Here is a 26,474-nt window from a genome sequence, read left to right on the forward strand (position 1 = left end):
ATAATTACTTTTACCTCTTTATACTATACTTGTACATATACTACAATTACAATATTAAAAATAATAATTCCCGAATCCCGCCTAGCGATCGAATTTTTCTATAATTTTATATTTAAAATAAAATGTTTATCAATTGAATTGTGTTCTTTATGGGACTGTGGTCAAATGTCTACCTATCCTAATGTAAAAAAAAAAAAGTTAATTCAAGTTAATTCGCTTTATATACCTAGTCCTTTTACCACATTCAAAATTAGGTTCGATCCAGATAATATATATTTATTCAAGTAAACATTTCAACTTGAGCATATAAATAAAGCTTCAACAATTTACGTGAGAGTTGAGAAAGAATTCAATTAAAATTATTCATTTAAAAATATCTAACACCAATCCCAGAACAAGTTAATTAAAATATCAAAGTTAAAAGTTGACTATCGTAGTTGGCAGAGATAGAAAATGGTTCATTTTAATCTGATAAGTAACTTATGAAGTTATCTTAGAGATCTTAATGAAAATGCCTGTCTAGATTAATCTCTTTATGAATTTTACTAATAATAATCTGTTTAATGAGAATTTTATTTTTAGTTATTGGTAAAGCTTCTGCCTTCATACTAATTTTGGGTATAATCACACGATCATCAACTCTCTATACCGGCCAATAAGTGCTATTTTTGAAGAATTTTATGTCGTATTTTAAGATTCCTTCCCTGGAATTTCTATTATAGGTATCTGCAGTAAAGTTTTGTTAAGTACGCACCTCATGAATATGAAATTAATAGCTGTTAAAGAGAATAAAAATTAACGGCGACTTATACTTGCTGGTTATCTCCCTGATTAGCCTATTTGCCACTTTTTACGTATGCCATCCTTACAATAATTGATTGTCAGATAAGCTAAACAGAACTACGACGTTTTGCAACGATCCTCAATGTTGAATTTTAATATTTAATAATATCCTTCTAGCTAGTGACAGTCGTCAAAAAGTATTAGCAAAAGTTGGTAGATAAAATTAGGATTTCAAAGGGATAGTCATTTAAAAGTTAAATTGGAAATTAGGATTAGAGTTTTAAGATATGAAACTATGCGAATGTCATGATAATAAAATCCTTGATAGTCTACACAAAGACAATAATTGTTAATAATTGTATCTATCTTATATATAAAAATGAATCGCAAAATGTGTTGGTAAGCGCATAACTCAAGAACGGCTGAACCGATTTCGATAATTCTTTTTTTATTATATTCCTGGAAGTACGAGGATGGTTTTTATGTAGAGAAAACGTAAACATATACCACGGGCGAAGCCGGGGCGGACCGCTAGTTATTAATAAATTAAAAATCTAGAGTTGCCATCACTACAAAATCTTAATGAAAATACCCGACTAAAATGTTTTACTTCAGTATAGAATAAGTAGTTTAATCTTAAATAAAATGAAGTGAAAAAATTGGGCTGGTTTACCTAGCTAGTATAAAATAAAATTCAGTTTGTGTTGCGTGAATATTTAACGTGTAAAATTGGCAGAGGTCGTCAGTAGGGTAATGTAGCTAACCATCCATAACATAATAGAGAAAACGTAATGAACCGTAACCGTAGGGCGCGATACAAAGTTTATGATCATTTATATACCTGTTCTGTGGTATTTTATAAGGGAATTTATTTGCAGAAATTTCTCCAAAGTTCTAGTAAATCTCAATAGAGATCTCCTAATAAGGAGATAACACTTAGATTAACTTATGAACAGCCTATAGTTTCCTAAAAACTTTGGAGAACATTCTGTAATTTTCTGAACTTCGCAATTATGATTGGTTAGCGTGAATTGGTAAGTTAGGGATTTGTTCTGCAGGTCAGTTCGCTTTTCATATTTTCAGAGGGAAGTTTTGTTAAGATTCAACTCATTAATTACTAACTGATGTTTAAAAAATCCTGTGCTCATTGATTACCTTTTATCTTTACCAAGTAACTAGGCAATCAAATGTTTTATAATATCACAACGGATAATTTAAATTACGCCTAGTATAATGTGTTACCATATTGTAATACTGTGGTGTTACTGTTTGTGACCAATCTCTTTAAAAAAATAAAACAAACAATATTTAAGATAACATCATTAAATCTTTACTATATCCCACTTAAGAACATAAATCGACCAGATTAATTGAAATCATTCTAAAAATAACAAGTAACAAAATACTTTGGTTTTATCGCGTGTTCGGACGCCCTTTGAACCCAGCGACGGCTAAATTAATGTACTAAATTAACCTGCTTGTAATTATAGAAGTGCCCTGGAGACCGCTTGCTCTGCACGGCGTATACATACAGGGTGTTTTATAAATAATAAGCGCTTGGGAATGCTGCAGTGTACTTATGGTCGAGGTTACGACAATAGACGTTAATAAATGTTTGTGTTTGTAGGTTAACACAACATTAGTACATTTTGTTGTTGTGCGTCGTTTTTGTCAGTTGAATATAGAATGATATTATACACATCTTTATTTATTTTTATTGGATTAATTAACGCGCGCCTTTGTTTAATATGTAATATTATAATACTAAAATAATATTCTTATCCGTATTTGAGATTGGTTCTTACTTATTTTTACGTGAAACAAGGATTGCATAAAATATGGCTTCAATTATAAATTATTATAAAATCTCAACTCCATATTCAAGAAATTAAAATCTACCGATCTCTTAGAAACGTTACTCATTAATCGGAAATTAAAAATTATAACGAGTAGACAAAATAACAATACCCTGAAGCCGCCAACTGGAATTGCAAATTAATAATTCATCAAAAACAAACACCCTGTAAGTATAGTCAGAAAATTTCATCATGTCCCGTTTAGTAAACTTTTAAAGCGGATTCATCCCTAATGTAAGGGGACGTTGACGGCGACGTATCTAATTACGGACTGGGAATAACTGACATTGTAAATTGTGTCATATTTAACTTTGCGTATAATATTATATCATACCAGCTGGAGTACGCGGCTTCTCTTGTGTGATGATTGGTAAAAATCTATATATATGTATATGTATATAAAACTCAAAGGTGACTGATATAGTGATCTATCAACGCACAGCCCATACCACTGGACGTATCGGGTTGAAATTTGGCATGCAGGTAGATGTTAGGAGGTAGGCATCCGCTAATAAAGGATTTTCCGAAATTCTTGCGGGAACGGGGAAAAACGAGGATGCACGTACAAAGTCGTGGGCGGAAGCTAGTAACACAATATGAGCTTATCTGTATTCCATATTAGTATATTTTATATCTATCACTGTATAGATTAATATCATAAAGGCGCATTATGTGAGAGGGTGTAACAGATGTAAAAAATCATATCTATCCATACATCCTTCCTCTAGAACTTTCTAGTTTCACAGTTTCTGGATGTATAATTATATTCTACTTAACTTATCTTTGGTTATAATTAGCGATAATAATTTATGAAATATCGAGGAGAAGGAGGAATGTTTTAGTACTTCATTTTGTTAAGTTTCAGATATCGTGAACAAAGCAGCAAGCGGAAAGCTAGTTTACCTATAATATCAATATTATTAAATAGTCTTTGAATAAAATATCATACTTGTACTACACACTCTACATAGTTTATTAAATATTATTACTATTTGTATATAGAACACAATTTGCAATGTTTAAAAACTATTTCATATTGTTTGATGAACATTGCCGTTGTAACTCTTTGAAGTCATAATAAAATACAGATTCGAGCTAAATTGCGAATGAACTACATTAATTTATTGGTTTGTATAAAATGTAATTGCTGGTGCGTAATTATATTTCTCGATAGCTTAATTTTAATATTATTGAGACAATATTAATTATGTTTATTGTATTGAATTGAGCTGTTGACTTGTTCGGAATAATATATTTGTTTGTTTGCGAGGCAAATCATAATGATATCACATTAATTTACTATGTATTAATATTATTTAACATGGACCTATCGATGGAATGAATGTTGGTCGAAAAATATGGCAAAAATGTGTTGTACATTCCATATTATGTGGAGTTTAGGATACATGACGTCATAGTGCTTAATGTTATTATTGTACCTATGTCCTGTATCATTCGAAACTGGTCTCTTGTTGGTTCCAATGACCCATCCATTATTGACACGGGCCTGTACCTACTAAGACTATTGGGGAATTACAGGTCATTAATATTTATAAGAAATTTCAAATTGCGATGATTAACAAAACTCGTTAATATGCATTTGGTTTTAACACTTAATCACACATAGCTCTACTAAAATAAAGCTTTACAATTTGTATTACACCGATTACATAGTCTAGAAGGTTCTTTCGGAACTACAGAAATAACTGTTAAATACCAATAACTTTTTGTTTACGTAATTAAACAAAAACATAAGCCTCTCGGAAACTTGACATTTACGCATTTCCTACATTTCGCTAAAACTGGATCATTTATTGATAATATAAAAACAGACGAAAGTTGATGACAAAGCACAGTTACCGACGAAGTCACAAGTCCATTACATCAACATGAAGGTGAGTTTAAGTATTAATATATTAATTAATATTATCCCCTTATATCTTGAAAATGTTCGCAACAATTTTGCTACATCTTTAAGACGGTAATCCATACTAATATTATAAATGCGAAAGTAACTCTGTCTGTCTGTCTGTCTGTTACTCAATCACGCCTAAACTACTGAACCAATTTGCATGAAATTTGGTATAGAGATATTTTGATACCCGAGAAAGGACATAGGATAGGTTTTATCCCGGTAATCCCACGGGAACGGGAACTATGTGGGTTTTTCTTTAACTGCGCGGGCGATGCCGCGGGTGGAAAGCTAGTAATTAAATAAGTTTAATCATCATATTGTACTTTGTCTTCATTTATCTATTTCATAATCCTATAAAATCCATTCATATCAAACTTACATGCAGACTCCCTACAGAATACATTATGACCTATAGGTACTCTATAGATAAAATATTATTTATACAATCGAAATCGAGGGTTTACAATTCAAACTACGCACCATCACACATCTAATGAAAGTCTAACAAAAATTTCAGATCATCCTAGTTCTTGCTTTTGTGGCTGTAGCCAGTGCTGAAATCTCCAGTTTTGGGTATCAAGTAGCAGACCCTTACACTGGCGACTTCAAGCATCAGTACGAGACGCGGGCAGGGGACCGGGTGCAGGGCCAATACGGGCTTCTAGAATCCGATGGGACTCGGCGGACGGTCGACTACACCGCTGGCTCGGAGGGCTTCAATGCTCTTGTGCGGAAGGACCCTGCCGTGTTCGCGCCTTTCGCTGCTCCCTTCTCCCCTGCAGCCATCGCCTCATACCCTTATGCGTATGGACCTTACACACCATATGTATTTTCGCGGTATGGCGCTTATGGATACGCGGCTCCTTATGGTTATCGGCGGTTTTACTAGATATCGATTTTGATCTGTTAAACTTCGCGTATTTTGGTTAGTAGTTCGATTGTTTTATTTGAATTAAGTAGTCAAAATTGTAATTGCTGTTAAATTGGAGAATGTTGTAAATAATTGTTCACCTATGTTTTTGGAAGATGTTATTATTTTCTTAAATAAATGTATAAATAAATATCAGTGTGTCTTAATACTTCTCCCATTTCCTAACAAAAAAAATGGTCCCAACGCCCAATATTATATTCGGATGAAAATGGAAATATGAACAAGGCTTTGGCTTTGAAAGTTAATAGTTCGTTTAAAAATTATATAAATGCTTTTGAACTGAAATATATTTAACTAGAAACGATTTATATGTATAGTTATAGCGTCTTATCACTACATAGTGTAAAACAAAGTCATTTTCTCACTACGCAACGGATTTTGATGTGGTTTTTTTTAATAGATACAGTGATTCAAGAGGAACATTTTAGTATATAATTTATTAGGTTTTAGACAAAGCGGGCGAAGCCGCGGGCGGAAAGCTAGCATTATATATAATAATATAATACTATGTAGCCTATATTATATAACGATGACTCCGATGTGGTTATGAGGTTGCATTAATGTGACGGAGATTAACCGACCGTTCTTGTGAATAATTCATCGTATAGAAATTATTTATACCTCATATTTCATAATTTATAGGGTGGATACATGTGTTATCTATGAACATATTATGAAATGATCGTTGTCTGTATATGGAAGATTTATGAGAATATTACTGGTGGTTATTAACGCAAAAGAACTCAGACAAATAATGGTATTTTTATTAGCGTTTGTCAGTTCGTTTGCTCGTGAGAATCTCATGGCTTTACAGATACAAATTCTCTTATATTAAAGGATAAAATAAATACATTTCTAGAAATAAGTAGTTCATAAATAAGAAAGTAATGATCACTTGAGCGAAAACAGAAGTCAAAATTACCCAATGATAACTTCGATCTAGAAATATGCTATATTATTATAACAATATAGGTAATCATCATTATTATTGGTCGATTTTGTTCCCAATATTGAGAAACATTCCGTCCAGGACACCATTAATCATCTACTTCTCACTGTAGAAAAAAAAACTAGAAAAACTATAACAATAAAAAAAAAACTACCGGCATCTTTGTGGATGTTAAAATATTATATCTAAAGTAAACAATAAACTTAATTCCTTAAGGCCCTTCGCTCATGGAGCTACTCAAAAATGACTGAACTAATCAGTAATTACGATTACAAACCAGTTACAAATTGTATCTCGCATACAACGCTACTCAAGTTATAAGGTTTCAGTCACTTGTCAATGTTTGCTCGTTCATTTTTATCATAAAAAGCAAGGAAAATCGGGAAACCAGTAGCGTGGAGACCGACACGACGCGTCGCGCGTGATTTGTTGCTAACGCGTTACTCACCAGTTAGTAACTAGTCGCGTCGTGTGCGAATCTCCATAGAACATGTATGGGCTGTGACGCTCAGGCAACTCGTTAGTAATTTGAGTTTGTGACTAGTTCTTTTTGAGTAGCTCCATGAGCGAAGGGCCTTATAATCTCATTCGAAAACGACCGTTTGTGACATATCACACTAGCGGATTGCGAGCGGTTTCAAAGCGGAGCGGGTGCGCAACGAATACGTTGCGGTTGCGCAGCGAATTCGTTGCGGACGCGTGGCAGATGCGCAACGTTTACGTCGCAGTCATGTACACTCATTAACAAAATGGAATCCGTGCTGGTTGTTACTTATAACTTGTGATAGTATAATAATTATGAGATCATTATTTTTTACGAGTTTCATAACATGTTAATGTTTAGGGTATTGTTTTATCTATTAAATCTTGGTCGAAATGCAATCAGATAACTTAATTGCTCATTAAGAAAGTTCATTAGTGAAATAAATGTTAAAGCTCCTTAACTAAAACAGGGCTATCTTATTATTAGATAAATAGCAGTGAATAGAAAATTTTATCAAGCAACCAGCAACTCACTATCACTTTGCTCATAATTAGGTTCACAAAATCTCTTTATAACATACGTTGCTATGGGAGAGATTATACTGGTCAGTCGTTACATACTTTTGGAATGTATGGTACATTCTAAAAGTCCTAGTAATTCAATTTTATAGCACCTTTTTTTAACAACTCCAGTTGTTATTACATCTTTAGTTAACTGTTAAGTAAGTGCATTTCCACAGTACGGTTAAAAAATTGAGTGCTACAGAAACGATGGAAATATTGAATGGAAGTTAGGCAAGGCGGAAGGGCTGGCTTTTGTGCGAGAGTATACAAAATGACGCGTCCGCAACGAATTCGCTGCGCAACCGCGGCGTGTTCGTTGCGCGCCCGCAACGTATTCGTTGCGCACCCGCTCCGCTTTGAAACCGCTCGCAATCCGCTAGTGTGATATGGCACTTTGACTTGATTATTTTACTTTCAAACTGTTTATAGCGTTGTTAGCTAGGTCTGGTGAAAAATATTACAAAAGTTTGTCGAGAAATCGGAAAAATTTAGGAATAACAAAGTGAATTTTTTCTATAGAATTTTTACATAGTGACTAATGTGCTTACAGCTAGTGTAATTTCAAAGCCGGTCGATATAAGTATCAAAGAATTTTTTGGCTTCAAATTATTCAGCAAGATTTCTTTTATCATGTTTAGTGTGATAAAAATAAATGTAAATTCTTCCGTGAATAGATAAGTTTATGAAGGAACCGCAAATAATAGGAAATAATATTTTCCCTTTTTACCAAGTTTTTACCCTTTATCTAGGTTGTCATAGATTTTGTCTGACTCGTCAGGTATTAATAGATGCTTCACCATTTTAATATGCACATAATATAAAGCAACACTGTCTATTTATATTATGGTTTCATCGACAAATGAATATAGGGCAGAGTATAGTTAACAGTAGAATACTATGGATAATATGTAAACTATTCGTACTTATTTAAGTGTATATTCAAAAAACACACTTAAACATTAAAAAAGACTAAACTTTTTAAAGAAACATCAGGTATTTTTTTTAATGTTTCTATCTATTAGTTTTCATTATAATACTAGTGGTCCGCCCCGGCTTCGCTCGTGGTACATATTTAGTATCCTATGTCCTTCTCCTGGCTCTAAACTACCTCCCTGCCAATTTTCAGCTAAATCGGTTCAGCCGTTCTTGAGTTATAAGTGGAGTAACTAACACGACTTTCTTTTATATATACATATATGATGAATGTATATGTATAATCTACATAATAGAAATGAAATGTTTTTGTTAAGGCATAAATAGTTAGTATCTCTCTGATGGAAAAAAGGGGCAATAAAAAAAGATAAAATAAAACAAAAAAGTATTTAAATATCGAAGGTAATAAACGCGCCGTTTGTGTAACACTACCTCGCTTGAAGTGCGAACGTCCCACTTGTAACTTTCCTACTATTGAGATTAGGCCACTTGACACACTAGACTTGGCGTTCTGTACCTTATTATTTATTTTAATCCTAAGATTCGATAATTTATTTATATTAATAATTCATATTAATTTTGAATAGTTTTTTTTATCAAAAAAAAAAAAAAAAACAAATAGTAGACTTTTTTAAACCGACTTCAAAAAAAGGAGGAGGTTCATTTCATTTCTATAATATCATAAGCATGTCTGTTTGTCATATTAATGTCGTGAAAGTAGCCTCATTACGACAAATATATGTTTCTATTCTTAAAAATATTACTTAATGTTATTTGAATAAAATTATACTACTAATTTTCATCGCTTCCGTTTCCGTTTCAGTTTTCATTCTCGTTTAGAACTAAATATACATTTTGATTTATGAAAATCTGTATAAAATACAAACGTCGAAAACCGTCATGTGTAGATTACCCTTACGATACGAGCACGCTCCCTCTTGTATCGTAGCACCGAGATTTACAGCCAATAGGAACAATATTGTTCGCTCAAATATACTCCGAATGGAAGATAAAACTTTTGCTCGAGTAGTTCAGAAGGATTTAGTTTTCAATTTCGTTGAGAAATATCAGACGGACTTGTAACAAATGAAATGTATTGAGTGATTAATTTATTGTTGGATTTAAGTTCGCTTTTAACGAACGTATTCAATGGATGAATGTCTTGGATAGTTCAGTTAACTACAATAAATTTTAAAGCTTTATCTTCATGATTTTATACCAACAAAACTTTTCGCGTTATAATAGTAGTTTTAGTGCTCTTACTATTTTTAGCTTTTTCTCAATGCAATACCACAGTAAATAAATGCGGTAGATTCTATCGCGAAGCGTAATAACATAAGGCTTGATTTTGACCGCTGAGGATTCCTTGAAAAGGTATACTTAGGAGGATTGCCCTCTCCGCAGTAACTGACAAGAGAAACATTGTGTGCAATTTATCCATCCGATACAAATACGGGTAATACATTACTTCGCCGAATTTATATGGCCACAGACAATGATATAAAAGTAAAAAGGTGAAGATGGCACGATTCTTCTACCGTGAGTGAAAGATGTACCGAAAAAATTTACAACCTCCTCATTTTTTTGAAGTCGGTTAAAAAAAAGACAACTGAAGAAAACGTGGCCAATTAGCCACATTTCAACGGTGTAGACAGGTTATTATTAAGCGCTCCGGAAGTAGCATTCCGGATCACTATAGCGTATTACCTATGTAAACATTTTTACTTATACTATCATTGGTCACATAAATAATGGCTTAATGTAACTTTCAAAATATATAAAGTACCAAGTAGGCTTTTCGGACCCCACTTAGCCAGTTAGCCTATACCAATATTTGGGTATCTCGTTGCTTAGAACAATTCCCGCTTTTAGCTTGATTGATTATCGTTGGCTTCGCGAAATCTTTATAAGCGCATCAGCTAAAAGAACTTTCTTGTTCAGCCGGGATATAAATGGCCGAGATTTTTAAAACGTCTATTAATCTCAACCACAATGCTTAAGGTTTTGTGAAGACGACTCTGTTACGTCATTTTTCAGATCAAGTTTGGGAAGTGAACTTTTCTTTTCTTTCCAAAGATTTTTATTTCAGTGAAGCAAATAAGATTATTTTCAAATCTTTAAGAAGTGCGAAGGCTAAGTGATTGAATTTGAATGTTAATTCGAGAGATTATGCAAAGTGTTATTGTTTTTTGAGATTTCTTAACTAGCTAAAGTGTCTAGATTGTAGGATTTGGGTAATGTTGTTTATAGCACTGATAGCTAGTTAATAGCATGAATTTATTTATAGTGACTTTTATAAACATACCTAATATACCTACTATTTCGATTTAATTTAATGTCAGGTGTTTTGTTCAATTTCTGTACGCCTGACAAAATTTTAAGAGCAAAGTTGACTTACGAAATGTGGAGTGTATTATTGTTTGTAAGATTCTATTTTGAAACTGTTTTCACATAACAGCAAATACGTTTAATTATTTCAATTACGAACAGCGTTTCTTGTAATTGCAGGAGCATAATTATTTATGTGGGAATGTGGTAACAACACAATGTATTATTGGTATTTGTCTGATTTATTTATTCTTAATTAACTCCTTATTTGGATTTTATTACCAGGGAAATATTTTCTATCTTCATTGCTATCATAACACAATTATTAGCAGTTCTTTAAAAATTATTTGGCAATTTCAAAAATGACAAACTAGATAATTAGAATATTAATGTTTCTTCAATCCCCGATAAATTAGAATATTAAAATTCGATGGTATGCAGTATTCGATAAAAAATAAAATAATGAAAACCTTACAATAATATTATCAAAACAACTGCAATATAATTACAAATTACTTGTTAAGGTAAAGCCTGCTGACAACCGTTCAATAGTTATATGCTTACCTGTGTGTGCCTAGGTTGAACGCAAAAAGTCATTTGTCTAGCTTCTACAGTTATATTTTCATTTAACAAACGGCACACCTGATCACATAAAAATAGCATTTGATTACAAATTTCAAATCCATCTTAAGAAAGAAAAATTATAAGAGATACACGTAAAAATCATCTAAATTTCCCCACACAAAACCATCAATTGCAAGGCTTTATTCGTAAAATTAATAAGTCTTCAAAAATATTCATTACCACATCCACCTGTATTCAATAGGAGGATATTAAACACCTTAATCTCGACATCTGTCGTTTGTGTCGTCATAAAACCCGAACTTGGACGTATTTCCCAAACTTCATCTGCGATAAAACTTGAGCAATAAATATAGAAAGGTTCACAATTGGTTATGATTTTCTTTTATTGAATAAACTTTTACGATAAGAGCACACTTCAGGATCATAAAATCGTAAGAACGTAGGTATTCGTTTAAATTATTTATTCGTAATTCTCCTATTTCTTTGATGTGAATGGACTAAGGTTTTCTTTTCGAGGATTATTTTTGGAACCTTCGATATGTGAAAATAGATGTAGGATTGCTTCAATTTGGCATGTTAGCTACTAGGGGTATATAAATACCTTTTTCGTGATTCGTAAATGTTTACAAGAGCAAGCAGTTTTTCACCTATCCTGTATTAGGAGTATTATCGAAGTTATTCCTGGACAAATGTGTGGATCCGAATGTTAGAACAACAGGTGGTTCCGTAGTAATAATATAAATGCGAATGTTGCTCTATCCCTCCTTTTATTCCGCCATAAGATTTTATTAAGCTTTCGGGTAAATTTTATCTTGATAAAGCGAGTATTTATTGCACGCCTCATAAGCGAAGCGTTGAGGTGGGTACTACTGTCACTTCGCGCAAAACATCTGATTTTTCAAACTTAAAATGTCTTTATGTATCATACATTGCACTTGTAAGATAATACATACACACACATATTAAGAAAAAACACTATTTTTAACATTCATGATATTTCATGATATTTTTGACTAGTCACTTTGCATCTAATAATTTGCTGCACACCAAACAGTTTGGTTTCACAAAGGGGCGCTCAACCACAGATGCTGGAGTTGCACTACTAACACATATATATAAGGCATGGGAAAACTCAAAAAATGCTTTGGGGATATTTTGTGACCTCTCCAAGGCATTTGACTGCGTTGAACATTGTACCTTATTGCGTAAACTTAATCACTATGGGATTAAAGGACAAGCTCAGAACCTCATAGCCTCATACCTGCATGATAGGATACAAACTGTAGTTGTTAATGGAGAACGTTCTAGCGGTGCGTCAATTAACATTGGTGTTCCACAGGGATCTATTTTAGGACCCTTCTTGTTCTTGGTATATATCAATGATCTACCTTATTATTTACAGGATAGGTGTGAAATAGTTCTGTTTGCAGATGATACCTCATTAATATTTAATGTGGATAGGCATGACCCAAATGTTGACGAAGTGAACAGTGCTCTTTTACACATATCCGACTGGTTTACTGCTAATAATTTATTATTAAATGCCAAAAAAACAACTTGTGTTGAATTTTTACTACCAAACGTTAAAAAGTTAAGCAGAAATATTACCTTGAACGGGGAGGTATTACACCCTACAGAATCGACTGTATTTCTTGGGTTAACATTGGACGAGAAACTACAGTGGGGAGCCCATGTCAACACCGCTGCAGGTAAGCTCAGTTCAGCAGCATATGCAGTCCGAAAGGTAAGGCATCTCACCGATGAAGATACAGCTAGATTGGTTTATTTCAGCTACTTTCATAGTATTATGTCCTATGGAATTCTACTATGGGGCAGGGCAGCAGATATAGAAACTATATTTATCTTACAGAAAAGAGCCATTCGTTCTATATATAATTTACGTGCTCGGGACTCACTAAGAGATCTCTTTAAGAATACTGGTATCCTTACTGTACCATCACAGTATATATTTAATAATATTTTGCATGTACACAAAAACGCCGACTTACACACAAGAGTAGGAGATAGACACTGTTATGGCACAAGGAACAGAAATAGAATTGAAATGCCATTTTTCCGATTAGCTAAAGTTAAAAATTCATTTATGGGTCAAGGTATACGCTTTTACAATAGAATTCCTCATAATATTAAAGAGTTTAGTAGTTCTAAATTTAAAACTTATATAAAAAATGTACTAGTTCAGAGAGCGTACTACAGTATTCAGGAATATATGGACGATAAAAACCCATGGAGGGTTGTCGCGTAAAAACCACAGGACAGTTCTTTGGCATGTTATTACAATACTTATATGTTGTTACATATGTATTTTGTAAAATTGTAAAACTGACATGATTTAAAAGAGCAACTATGGAGTTTCTTGCCGGTTCTTCTCCGTAGATACTGCTTTCCGAATCGGTGGTAAATTTTAAAATATGTAATGACGTTTCAAAAGTGCTTCTATAAGAAGTCTAATTGAATAAATAAATGTTTGAGTTTGAGTTTGAGTTTGAGTTTTGATGTCATTTTTGTTATTTAAACTAGTTAAAAAACAGTTTAAAAAAGTTCTGTCTTGGACGTCCGTGTGTCTGTATGTGCGGAGGATTTTCTTGTTAACACGATAGCGACCGAAATACTTTACTAATCGAGTCTTTTTTTTTCTCTTACGCTTGAGTATGCTCAGGAATAGAACCCTTTCATTTTTCAGGGTCTGATTCGATGTGGTTTAATTGTTATTAAATAAACAAAAATAATAATTAATAAATAATTATTAAAAAAAAATTATGAGGCGTGCACTTTTGGATTTTCCAAATTATTTATTATTTGTGAAAGTGAATTTAAAATAGGCAAAAACGGTATTAAATATAATAATAGAAATAGTTGAATTTCGTAACATAATATGGAAAGGAAAAATGATTGTTTTCAGGTTAAAAGGTAAATTATAATGGAACGATGAGGAAAATTGATATATGTTATGGTCAGCTTTTTCCCTTACTGATCGAACAAACACTTAAAATTGTGATTCTGCTATACGTTTGACCCGATTCGTGAACCATAAGCCCTCTTGAGTGTTGGAAATTAAAATTAAACCTTCTCGATATTGAAGTGAAATTTGTGCTAAAAAGTATTCAATTTCAAAGTTATTTTGGAAACAGATGCTATAATGTTATCTATATTATACGAGATTATACTCTCACTAGACTTCAAGTGGCCCGTTTTTAGTATACTACCTACCTTAGTATATAGTTATTATAATATACTAGCTTCCGCCCGCGACTCCGTCCGCGCGGATGTCGGTCTTCGCGTGGATGGTTTATTTCTCCATTTTGAGTAACTCTGACAATAACATCTTATAAATATCTATTGGACTCAAATACGGCTAGGCCTATAATAATACCCAACGTGTATTCGCTGTTCTACAGAACAACGTCTATGGATAAAACTGAAAAATTAAGATTATTCTTAAAAAATAATTAATCATCGCTTTTTTTCAATTTTACACAAAATATTTTTACCGTCTAAATTAATATCCATTTTATTAGAAAAAGTTGTATTAAAATAAAATTAAAAGCTTGAAACATGTATTAGAATTGTAAAATTCATAATTTCTCTATTTTCAAATAGTCTTACGTCTCTAAAATCTAAATATGAAAATAGATTGTATCTTAAATCTATTTTGCGAATACTACGAATTCACAATTAATATCCCAAGCCAAGAAGACCATTAGTATAAAATAAATATGAAACACAAAACCGCTGTAGGGTACCAACCGAATTCCGACCCTTACAACTTATTCGCCCTTGTATACGAGTTGGAATTTAATATCTCGTGTCACAGCATTTACCAAAGTATATTAGAAAATTAAATATAATTTGTGGGAGAGAATCTCAAACGTTTCTATGGTTACCTCACGGCCAGATTGATTGCGTCTGTTTTAATTTCGCGAAATCAAACTGCGGCTTGAATAAATAGAGGACGTGATGTTTACGCATTAATTACATGGGTTCAAGAAATGTTGAGATTTGAATTAAAACGAATAAATTGAGTGAAGGTTTTAATAATAATTAATTAGTTTAGATTGGAATAGTGTATTTCGGTTCATCTCCCTAACTACGATAAGGACCATATTCGTTTTACAGATCTATTTTCCTTGCACGTACATTTAGCCTTCAAAGTAATTTGGGGTATCGACTTTATTTTATTAATCTCCGATAGAATTTCTTCTAATTTATCTAAAATTGATGTCTTATAAGTCCATATTCAATGTTGGTCTCTCTCTCGAATACCTTACATTTACCCATTTATACATTTTGAACAATCATATATTATGATATAATTGTGAGGTTAAAATTCAATTAAATTTGTGTGGTATTCACATTGTTGTGTGTATAACAGGAACCACAGATCCAATAAAATTGAAACGGACAAGATAATAAACACCACGTAATTAAAACGTAAAAATAAACTGCTCTAAAACCTTTAATTTTATTGAAATCATCATTTACTTAAATTCATCACTGTAATTCTTCTTACTTCAATATTGCCACAGTATCTTACAATTCCGTTGCGCCCTACAAAAGGTTATCATAATCCTCATTTTTCTCCAATTATAACGATAGTGAACACGATAAGAGCCAAAACGTAAATCATGAAATCCGTTAATTTTATCAGCTCACGTAGCCTTTTTGTGGTGAAGCCGAGCGTTTCGGATAGTCTCTTTCATCGTTTGCCGCAATTCTGTACGAAATTTTTAAAGGAATTCAAAAGGAAATGTCTTTGAATGAAGCATTGATTGGTACTTTTGTTACGGAATGGCGTTCGCTTGTTCCTGATGCTATATGGAAGTGGCCTTTTATGGATTGTGGAGAGTGATGTTCATAGCTGAAATCCTATAAGTTTTTGGGTTTATGGGTTTTAGAAGTGTGGAAGCATTGAGCTCAATATTTTCATTATTTGAGTGTGATTTTTGAAACACGACATTGTTATAAGTGATCTGCTTGGCGATTGTTATAGAAGGTACCTAGTATATTAGAAACTAATATTATCGAATTTATAAGCCCCTTCAAACCATTCTAACGTAATGACGCAAAAAATCTCAACTTATAAAAACCATATACGGCCTGGACACGGACGATAGGCTTTCATGTGTAATGAACTTGTGACAGGCTAGACGTGATGGCTCTTCACAATGGGCAGAGTTGGCCCAAAAAATGATGGTCAATGTTTGCCGCCTTTACGTGTAATAAATGACAAATTATCGTCGACGTTAGCCGCCATTACGGCGATTATGAAAGAGCGTGTGTGTCGAGCACACGTGTCTGAAGTGAAAGTTCTTTGGCAAGATTCAAAGATATCAAAATCGTCGCTTTACTCATGACGTGACAGTATTGCCATGACGCAACCTTGAAATTTTACTCTCAATGCGCCTAAAGAAGTTTCTACAATGACGGCCGATCCTAGACAGGCCCTCTACACTATCGTGATTGCCTCTACTCGCCCATCACTGCCCATTGTGTAAAGGGTTCATAGCAGGCTAGGACGTGAGAACTATATCAGACGACAATATCACAGTATTACAATATTATTTCCTACAGTAAGGAATCGCCTTTGATGTCGCGCGATGCCGCCGCCAGCGTAGGTACTTACGCTGCCACACGAAAATACGCTAGGGTTGCAACAAATGGGAAATAAAACAATTGTGATTATTAATATTATGATGAAATCATTTATTCATATGTACATTCAAAATAATTGCGATTATTAAATCTGATGTAAGTAATTATTTGTTCATTAATATATAATTACAGATATTGCACTGCTAAATATTATATTTACGTGGACACTTTATTTTTGGATGTTCTTAATTGTATATTATAACATGTAACTAAGTAATGCATTCGCATTGGGATGTACAATCTGATTAGAAAATAATGAGGACAACATATACATAGCTTTGATTTTAATTCAATAGATACAATTAATACAATCTTTCTGAAATATTGTTTCCTTCTGGGATTTCAATGTAGATTTACATCCGTAAACGGAACAGTTTGTGCGCGCCATAATAGAATATGTAAGTACCTATGTATAATAAAATTATTACACAAAAAATACGACTGCGTCGTCCTTTCGCGCTAGGTAAAGCAAACTAAGCGTGTTTGCTTTACGCGGCCCGCGTCGCCCGACCCCCGCCAGTTCCCCTCCGTTTCTCTGCACAAGTACATTCGTCGCACTACTGTAGGATATATGGTAATACCACAGTATTACAATATTATTTCCTACAGTAAGGAATCGCCTTTGATGTCGCGCGATGCCGCCGCCAGCGTAGGTACTTACGCTGCCACACGAAAATACGCTAGGGTTGCAACAAATGGGAAATAAAACAATTTTGATTATTAATATTATGATGAAATCATTTATTCATATGTACATTCAAAATAATTGCGATTATTAAATCTGATGTAATTATTTGTTCATAAATATATAATTACAGATATTGCACTGCTAAATTTTACTTACGTGGACACTTTATTTTTGGATGTTCTTAATTGTATATTATACCATTTAACTAAGTAATGCATTCGCATTAGGATGTACAATCTGATTAGAAAATAATGAGGACAACATATACATAGCTTTGATTTTAATTCAACAGATACAATTAATACAATCTTTCTGAAATATTGTTTCCTTCTGGGATTTCAATGTAGATTTACATCCGTAAACGGAACAGTTTTTGCGCGTCATAATAGAATATGTAAGTACCTATGTATAATAAAATTATTACACAAAAAATACGACTGCGTCATCCTTTCGCGATAGTTAATGCAAACTCAGCGTGATTGCATTAAGCGGCCCGCGTCGCCCGACCCCCCGCCAGTTCCCCTCCGTTTCTCTGCACAAGTACATTCGTCGCCATACTGTAGGATGGTAATACTGTGGTAATACTGTGACAATATTATACGAGTAACGCGTTAGCAGAGCTATTTGACGATAATGTTCGCACATTTCCTCATATAAGTGATGCAGAATATTATAGGAATTTGTAAGTAGATGTAATTGTTCATGTTATATCGCATATATGAAATAATTGTACATTTCTTACAGTTAATTCTTTTTTTCCTTGGAGTATTTTCTAATCATTCTAATTTAATAAGGATACTTATAAGGAGCAGTAGTGGCTTGGTGGAAGCTTGGTGGTCATATAAGCGTCTCATTTCGACCGAAATGTCATGCATTTGAGATTAGGGTTGGATTAGGGAAATTTCTTGAAAACAATTTTTTTTTTAATTTGTCTATGTATATAAACATCAGTACTCAATATATAATATTTTATTTCACATTTGGCCAGATTTGTAGAATACGCTCTAAACTCTCATAGATGCAGTGCTATAATAATATTATAGTGCTATGATGAATATAATCCTTATATCAATGATCTTCAACTCATGCAAATTGCAATGTTACACAAACAAACAATTTTTTAAGAATAACCAGTTTTTTAAACAAAAATTCAGGGAAATCTGCTCAATTAAGTTTTCCACTTGGAATCGCACAAATGGCCAGTAATTAACATTACATTAATTTATAAAATTTCAAAAATGTTTTTGCTTTTGACAAAATAAAGGTTAACGCACACTCGAATCATTTTTCTACGAACATTAACAAAAATTTTGTAAAAATATTTATGCTTTTACATATCAAAACCGCAGTATAAAGAATGGTGCACAAGTGTCACGTACAGGGTACAATAAAATGATAACTGAGTAAATATTTTATCAAGCCAGGACCGTGTTTGTATTCAAAGCTCGAGCTGAGTAGACAATACTATATTTTCAGTTCAGATATTTTTGCCTAGACGTAAATATCACGTAACCCAGTGCACAACGAAGCGCTTAAATGGACAGAAATGGACAATTTTTGTGCATAAAAATAACGTAAGTTACAGATAATAAAAGATCTTCATAAGTTGGATATTACATCTATAATATCAGTAGCAACTGCACAGATTTTTAAGAATTACATTATTTAGTATTTAAACAAAATACCTAAAAAGGTAAACAATAATGTGTTGTCTATATTATGGTCAAAGTTAATAAGTAAATTTTCATATATTTTATTAAAAAATATGCTCTCGATATGTAATAACATATCTATAAGTATATCAATACGTATTTAATACCATTGGGTGATAGCCACATAGAACCGATAACTTTAAACAAGAAACGAAACCAATTCCGTTCGTAATAAATTATCAAACTTTAATATCCACCCAGGCTCTCAATATCGTCCTTAAAAAGGGGAATAAATGTCAAATGCCCCGGTGACGCGTCGATAGCGTCCCGGGGAATTTCCTAATTACATTCCGTACGGATTCATATTCCTCAAGGACCATGACACCGTTTTGGTTGAAAAAAAAAAACTTTTAATATTACGCAGGGATATGGGTATGATGGCCTTGATGGGTCAATATGAGTTAGGAAGTTGAACATTGTTATGATATTGGGCTGTTTCTTTTGTTCAAAATGTGGAGAAAGTATTGAAAAAATTTTTGTCGTTTCAATATACATATTATGTAATAACTTGGATGATTAATGTTAAAGAATAATTATTGATAGTATATCTATGTTATCAATTTAATTAGTGATCTTTGTATTTGGATTTCTCATTTAATAAAAGACGTGTGGCACTCGGGGACTGCCGCGGTAAAGCTATTGCATAGCATGACTTCAAGCCACACCTCCGAGCCCGTCGGAGTGGGGAGCGTGAGGTTTTTTCGTTCCGGAATTTCTCGATTCGGTCCCCGCGCTCAAGGCCCGCGATAGAAGCTATGCAATAGCTTAAAAATTTCAATTAATATAAAACGTTCAGTAAATTTTATAAGTAAGTATAACTTTATTTTAATTATTTTACCATTGTGACAATTAATATTTGTTTTACCCGGTACATCTCCATAACTTTAATTATGAACCAATCTATTGTTATACGATGTTCGTCTTTCCCATTATCATATTTCTAAATTGACTCTACAAATATTTAACATTAAGTTTATTAACTAGGTATCTCTAAGTCTCAAGTATGAACTAACTTTATAATAACTTGTTGAGCTCTAATAAGAATTTCTAGCAACTATATCAAATTATATTGACATTTAAATCTTTGGACTGAAAAGCCAATAAAGCTATCAAAGTGACAAATAATTTCTCGGAATGAAAGCCTTTTAACGAATTATTTACGAGGTTCTGTTTACTAAAGTTATAACCCATTAATTAATTAATTTACGAAGTAATAATTAATTAATTATTATTTTTTATACTTTAGTTAAACGAAGATAAAACACACCATATACAATGATCTAACTATAATAATTATCTAAGTACATAATAAGTAATCAATATGCTCTATTTTAGAGGTATGAGCACGAATAATGGTCTCCATTTAATATATTGTTCTGATAAACGATCCAATACCTTCATTACATATTCAATCCTCTAGCTAGATGTAGTGTCGATTATTCAAAGGAACTATTCGATAGAATGGAACCCTAATTTGATACATGATACCTACTATTATTGTTGATTGACTGAATTATGAAGGATGAATAACGAAGTTAAGCATACAAAAATGTGTTGGAAGCTTTTGTTCAAGGTCAATTTGGTTGGTTTAGTTTTCATTGTGTTAAAACCATTTTCATTAATAACTAACTATTCAAATATATAATATACTAGCTTACCGCCCGCGGCTTCGCCCGCTTTGTCTAAAACCTAATAAATTATATACTAAAACCTTTCTCTTGAATCACTCTATCTATTAAAAAAACCGAATCAAAATCCGTTGCGTATTTTTAAAGATTTAAGCATACAAAGAAACATAGGGACAGAGAAAGCGACTTTGTTTTATACCATGTAGTGATGATTGTCGATAAAAAATAAAGGAAAATCTTTGGAAAAGTCTTTAGCCCATAAGACTTTTTGAAGATTATCCTCCTAATGTGCACAAGACAAGACTTCCTCAATAGGAATACTTCCGTTAGCATAATTAATGGTCTGTCCAAACTTTTGCACGTCACCGTTTGTAACTGGAGCGAAACGCAAAAAATAAGACGTTAAGACGATACACAAAAAAAAAATCCACTGCTTGGCGGGCGGAGTCTAATAGCTCGCTATCGCGAACGCGGGTGTGCGCGAAGTCATTCTTGCATACCGACTCGGGACAAACATGTATGGAGTCGTCATACAGTTATAATATTGTTGTACATATATTTAATTGTTGATTTATTGGTTTTATTTTCTTGCTTATAAACACAAAATTATCTTCTTTTTAACAACTACTTAGACATTATTAATAATTATTAATTATTATTATTTCGTAATGTTTACTTTATTACAAAATAATACAGGTTATAAATAATCTTTAAAATAACAAAAAATATTGTTACTCTGAAAAAATGAAATGGTACCTAATTACGCGGACTACTGAATTGATTTAGATAGAATTTGATGCTGACGTAGATATTACATCATGCCCAGAAATGAAAGGTACTATTTCTGAAAGAAGTTATAAACCCTAATTCTTCTCAGTCAAAGTCAAGAGTGGAAGATATCGCTAATACAGTAAAACTGATGCGAAACTTTGGATGTTAATTTGTATATTTTTTTGTTAGTTGTTACTTAATCACGTCAAGACTACATTACCAATTTTGATAAAATATAGCTAATTGCCTGGATTTACACATAGGATACTTTTTATCCGAACTGAACACTTCTGTGGGATAAAACAGGATTCACGATATAACCTAATTCCACGCGGGCAAAGCCGCGGTCGGAATGATATTTTTTTAAATAAAAAAATTGTTTAAAAAAAACACAAAATATATTGACGCATGTATTTATTTTTTGCACTCTATTATAATTGTAATTATTCATTACAAATAATCAAAATAAAATAGCCAGAACAAAGTTAGGCCCTGGTAGGATAGGTAGGCAGGTACAGCAATGTGAGACGAACACTGGCTTATTTATACCAATAATAATGTATTATAAACATTAAATTAAGTTTACTTTCTAACAACAAAAATACATAATATTAGCTAATGTGAAAACGAATCAACCAATCATCCCACAACAATGAAATGTGCACACAAATATTCATCCAAATCGGTTCATGTGATTAGGAGGAGTGACTGCAGCGCCATCCTCCGGGCCCAATTGTGTTTCCAGATCACCCAGGAACTCAATTTAATATACTTACACAAAATTTTTCGAAATGAAAACTCACATTACTATTTAAATATGAATATAAACCTGTTTTAGTACTAAGCAATTTCCCGCACAGGTGTAGTAAGTATAAATGAAATAAATATCAACATCAAATTCTTTATACAACATACTTATCTACCACCTACTAAGAAATTCTTGAAATTTTTTCGTATTTTTTTAAAATATAATACTACTCCAACGAGCTCCTGTTCGATAATTCCATATTACGTCCACCATACTTCCACTAAGTTCACCATGATTTTTTATTTCTTTGCACTTTGTTGCTTTTTGCTAAAAATGGAATCATGCGATAAAACCAGTAGAGCGTTGATAACATACATTTTTGACTGAATAAAGGTACTTACGAAGGAGTGGGTTCACATTGTGAACAATCAGTGGGTTTATTTTCCTTCTGGATTCCGGATTTCTGAAAAGATTATTTATGCTATAAATGAAAAAATCTTACACATTCGTTATGTACTTAAAACAGGGGTACATATCAAACATCGTCTATAATACAATTATCATCAAATTTAAAATAAAACCAACTTACTTCATTAATTTGTTCCAATTGTAAGCATTCTTTTTCCTCCAACCTTTATGTTTCTTCTTCTTATTTTCTTTATTGTCCCCATTTGTCTCATTTTGTCTTATCGTGTTGTCACCCTTTTTTACGATTGCGCAAGCGACACAAGTTCCCCGTGTGACGGCCGTAGCGGGAATGACTCGTGCAGCGATCGGGGTAGGAAGGTACAGGGCGGCTCTCGCTATATTGGCTGGTCAGGCGCTAATTTCAAGTATTTCTTGTTTATTTCAAAACCATCGCATATTTCAAAATTCTAACACGGTAGACGTATAGGTTGTATATTTTATAGTTAATATCCAAAAAGTCGTAACTTTACGTTTGTTATTTTGAAGATGCCAGAGATTAAAAAAAAATAACAATGAGAACTTTGTATTTTTTTTCTATCGAGAAAATATCATAAATAAAAAAATAAAAAAAAATAAAATAAAATAAAATTTATTAGCAACTTCACATATAACATTACAATATTGCTCTGCCTTCTGAACTAGGTAAATACCTGTATCTCAGAAGGCAGTGCCTTCCCTTACAAATTCCATATATGTATTACATTATATTTGGCCAGTTAACAAAATAAATTTTAGTGACTAATGATGAAAGAATACAAATTAAAAGATTAAAAAAAAATAAAAGTATAATTATGATTTGGGCCGATGGACATAGTGTGTGAAAGTGTGAGTATGTGTGTGTATGTGTATGTGCTTTTGTGGACTTATGTTTGTGTGAGTGTGAATGAGTGAGTGACTTTGTTGTTAGCATTTATTTAATAGTATTTATTTAATAGTAGTGAAAAGATTTTCAGTTTGTATATAATCAAGATTTTGGAGCCAATTGATGATGTATTTTTTGAAACGATTGGTAGATAAATTTATAATTGTGTTTATGTCTTTAGTCGGGATGCTGTTATATAACCGTGGAGCAATGCAATTTAGCTGCCGTTTTGCAAAATGAGTCTTGGTGGGGGGTATAGGGCACCTGAATTTTCTCTTCCATGTTCGAGGCAGTGTGTGGGCTGTAAAACGGTGATATCTCAAAAGAGCTTTTAATATATAAATCTTGCGAACTGAAAGAACTCCTGATTTCGCGTAAACATCTACCGTGGAGTGCCTGTATGGTAGGTGCATGAGAACTTTTAACACTGCCCGCTGGGCACGCTCAAGTTCGGACATTATAGTTTTAGGAGCCCCACCCCATGACGTCACACAATAATTTATAATGCTCTCACAAAGTGCTTTGTACACTTGGATAAGCAGTTTTTTGTTAGCAACTGGTCTTAGGTGCTTAAATATATAAACTAGTTTTCTAACACGATTGCAAACATGAGTGATATGGTCTTTCCAACTCAATTTGTCATCTACAAGTATACCCAAGTATCTTATAGATGTAGCCCTAGTTAGTGTCGCACAATTATTACATTGACTTAGTTGCCCTCTATTACATGGAAAAGAGTGTAGCTTGATGGTTAAACTTGTGGATGGACCGTAGGTGGCTGTCTTTGAAAAACAAAGATATTTCGTTTTAGAAATATTTAATGTGAGCAAGTTATCTTCTAGCCAGCTTGTGACATTTTTCAATCCTCTCTCTGCTTTACTGTGAGCTTGTTCCCAACTGTGACCGTGAAATAACAAGACCGTGTCGTCAGCAAACATCTGGATATCTGTGTCGGTAGTAATTTGGTCAGGGAGACTATTAATATAAGTTAAAAACAGAGTAGGTCCTAACGTACTGCCTTGAGGAATACCAAAACTACACGACGAGGCATCACTAATATCATTTTTTACTCTCACGTACTGCTCTCTACAAGACAAATAACTTCTGAACCAATTTTGCGCATGACCACGAATTCCTAAGCTTTCCAATTTCGATAATAATATCGGAATTGAAACTGTATCAAAAGCTTTTTTTATGTCAAGAAACACGCCAACAACCTTATCCCCTCTATCAAGATATTGATAAATTAACGTAGTTAATCTCTGTATGGCTTCTTCTGTTGATTTTCCTTTCCGAAATCCATATTGAGCAGCAGTAATTAAATTATTTTTTTCTAGGTATTTGATTAGTCGGCTATTAATAATTTTTTCCAGAATCTTTGACAGTGTTGAAAGTAAAGATATAGGTCTATAGTTGGAGACATCTTGCTTATCATCTGATTTATAAATTGGAGACACGATAGCTTTTTTAAAGATGTCTGGAAAGATACCTTGTTCTAAACTTAAGTTACATAAATATTCAATTGGACTAATAAGATATTCCTTTGCTAGCTTAATAAATCTACAAGATATACCATCGAGGCCAGATGCGCTAGAAGTCTTGAAATCATTTATTATTTTGTTAATTTCATATGAATCAGTTGGTATGAAGGACATAGAATGAATATTTGAGTTTGAGTTTAGATGTTTTATTTGGTTAGCGAGTTCATCTTCTGTCTTGTGTAATTTATTTAATATCTCCTTAGCCAAGTTCCCACCTATGGTTGTGAAAAAATTATTAATTTTGTTTAAGGACTCCTTTGTATTACTACCAATCGTGAGCAGCTCCGTGGGTATATCATTGTTAGCTTTCATATTACATACTTCTTTTATAATATTCCATGTTTTTTTTAAATCTTTCTCACTATTTTGTAATTGCGTTTGGTAATATTTCTGCTTTAAAGACTTTATAATTTTGTTACAAGTGTTCCTATATTTAATATATGTACTATGTATTTGACTATCGCATGGTCGTAGCTTGGCTTTTTTATGTAACTTATCTCTTTTACGGATTGATCTTACTACTCCGGGGGTAATCCAAGGCTTCAGAGGCACCTTCTTTTTTGATAAATACCCAATCGAAGTACACTCCCTGATAACTCCACCGATACTGTTCACAAGCCATTCAGCACTATGATTTACATCACGCAGGGAAAAATACTGAGTCCAGTCGATTGCACTAATTTTTTCCAATGCTAATGCGTAATCTAGTACCTGCTTAGACAAATTAGTTTTTAATCTCGACATCTTATTACTTCTTATTTGTAAAAGAATAGGACTGTGATCAGTTAATGGTGGAAAAACCAAAGTCTGCCAACTATCCGAGGTTTTTATCATAAAGTGGTCAAGGCAATTGTTAAGTCTTGTTGGACATGTTATACCCAGTTCCAGACCATGACTAGCTAAAATGCATAAGTATTCATTTAAATGAGAGCTATGAATATCATTACAGATAGTGTTAATATTAATATCACCCGTAAATATTATGTGCGGTTGTTTAATTTTTTTGAGAATAGTATCTAAGCATTCTAAGTAAGGTCGCGGATTTGTATAACTGGG

General features: G+C 32.9%; 1 protein-coding gene and 1 long non-coding RNA gene across 2 annotated transcripts; one reads left to right on the forward strand and one right to left on the reverse strand.

The window, feature by feature from the left end:
• Window positions 1-4,505: 4,505 nt before the first annotated feature.
• LOC149910134 (larval/pupal rigid cuticle protein 66-like) lies at window positions 4,506-5,598 on the forward strand. The gene is made up of 2 exons (XM_090107340.1): window positions 4,506-4,534; window positions 5,072-5,598. The coding sequence occupies exons 1-2, from the start codon at window positions 4,529-4,531 to the stop codon at window positions 5,441-5,443; spliced, it is 378 nt and encodes a 125-aa protein (XP_089963466.1). The 5' UTR covers window positions 4,506-4,528; the 3' UTR covers window positions 5,444-5,598.
• Window positions 5,599-22,198: 16,600 nt separating this feature from the next.
• Window positions 22,199-23,539, reverse strand: LOC149910135 (uncharacterized). The gene is made up of 3 exons (XR_016457252.1): window positions 23,137-23,539; window positions 22,949-23,010; window positions 22,199-22,874 (listed from the first exon to the last, which is right to left on the reverse strand). It is a non-coding gene; the product is annotated as an uncharacterized LOC149910135 (long non-coding RNA).
• Window positions 23,540-26,474: the final 2,935 nt, after the last annotated feature.

The sequence above is a fragment of the Colias eurytheme genome, chromosome 2, assembly GCF_061535395.1.
Source record: "Colias eurytheme isolate Ceu_HAF_F1 chromosome 2, ilColEury1 Martin Lab GWU primary, whole genome shotgun sequence".
NCBI classification, from domain to species: domain Eukaryota; kingdom Metazoa; phylum Arthropoda; class Insecta; order Lepidoptera; family Pieridae; genus Colias; species Colias eurytheme.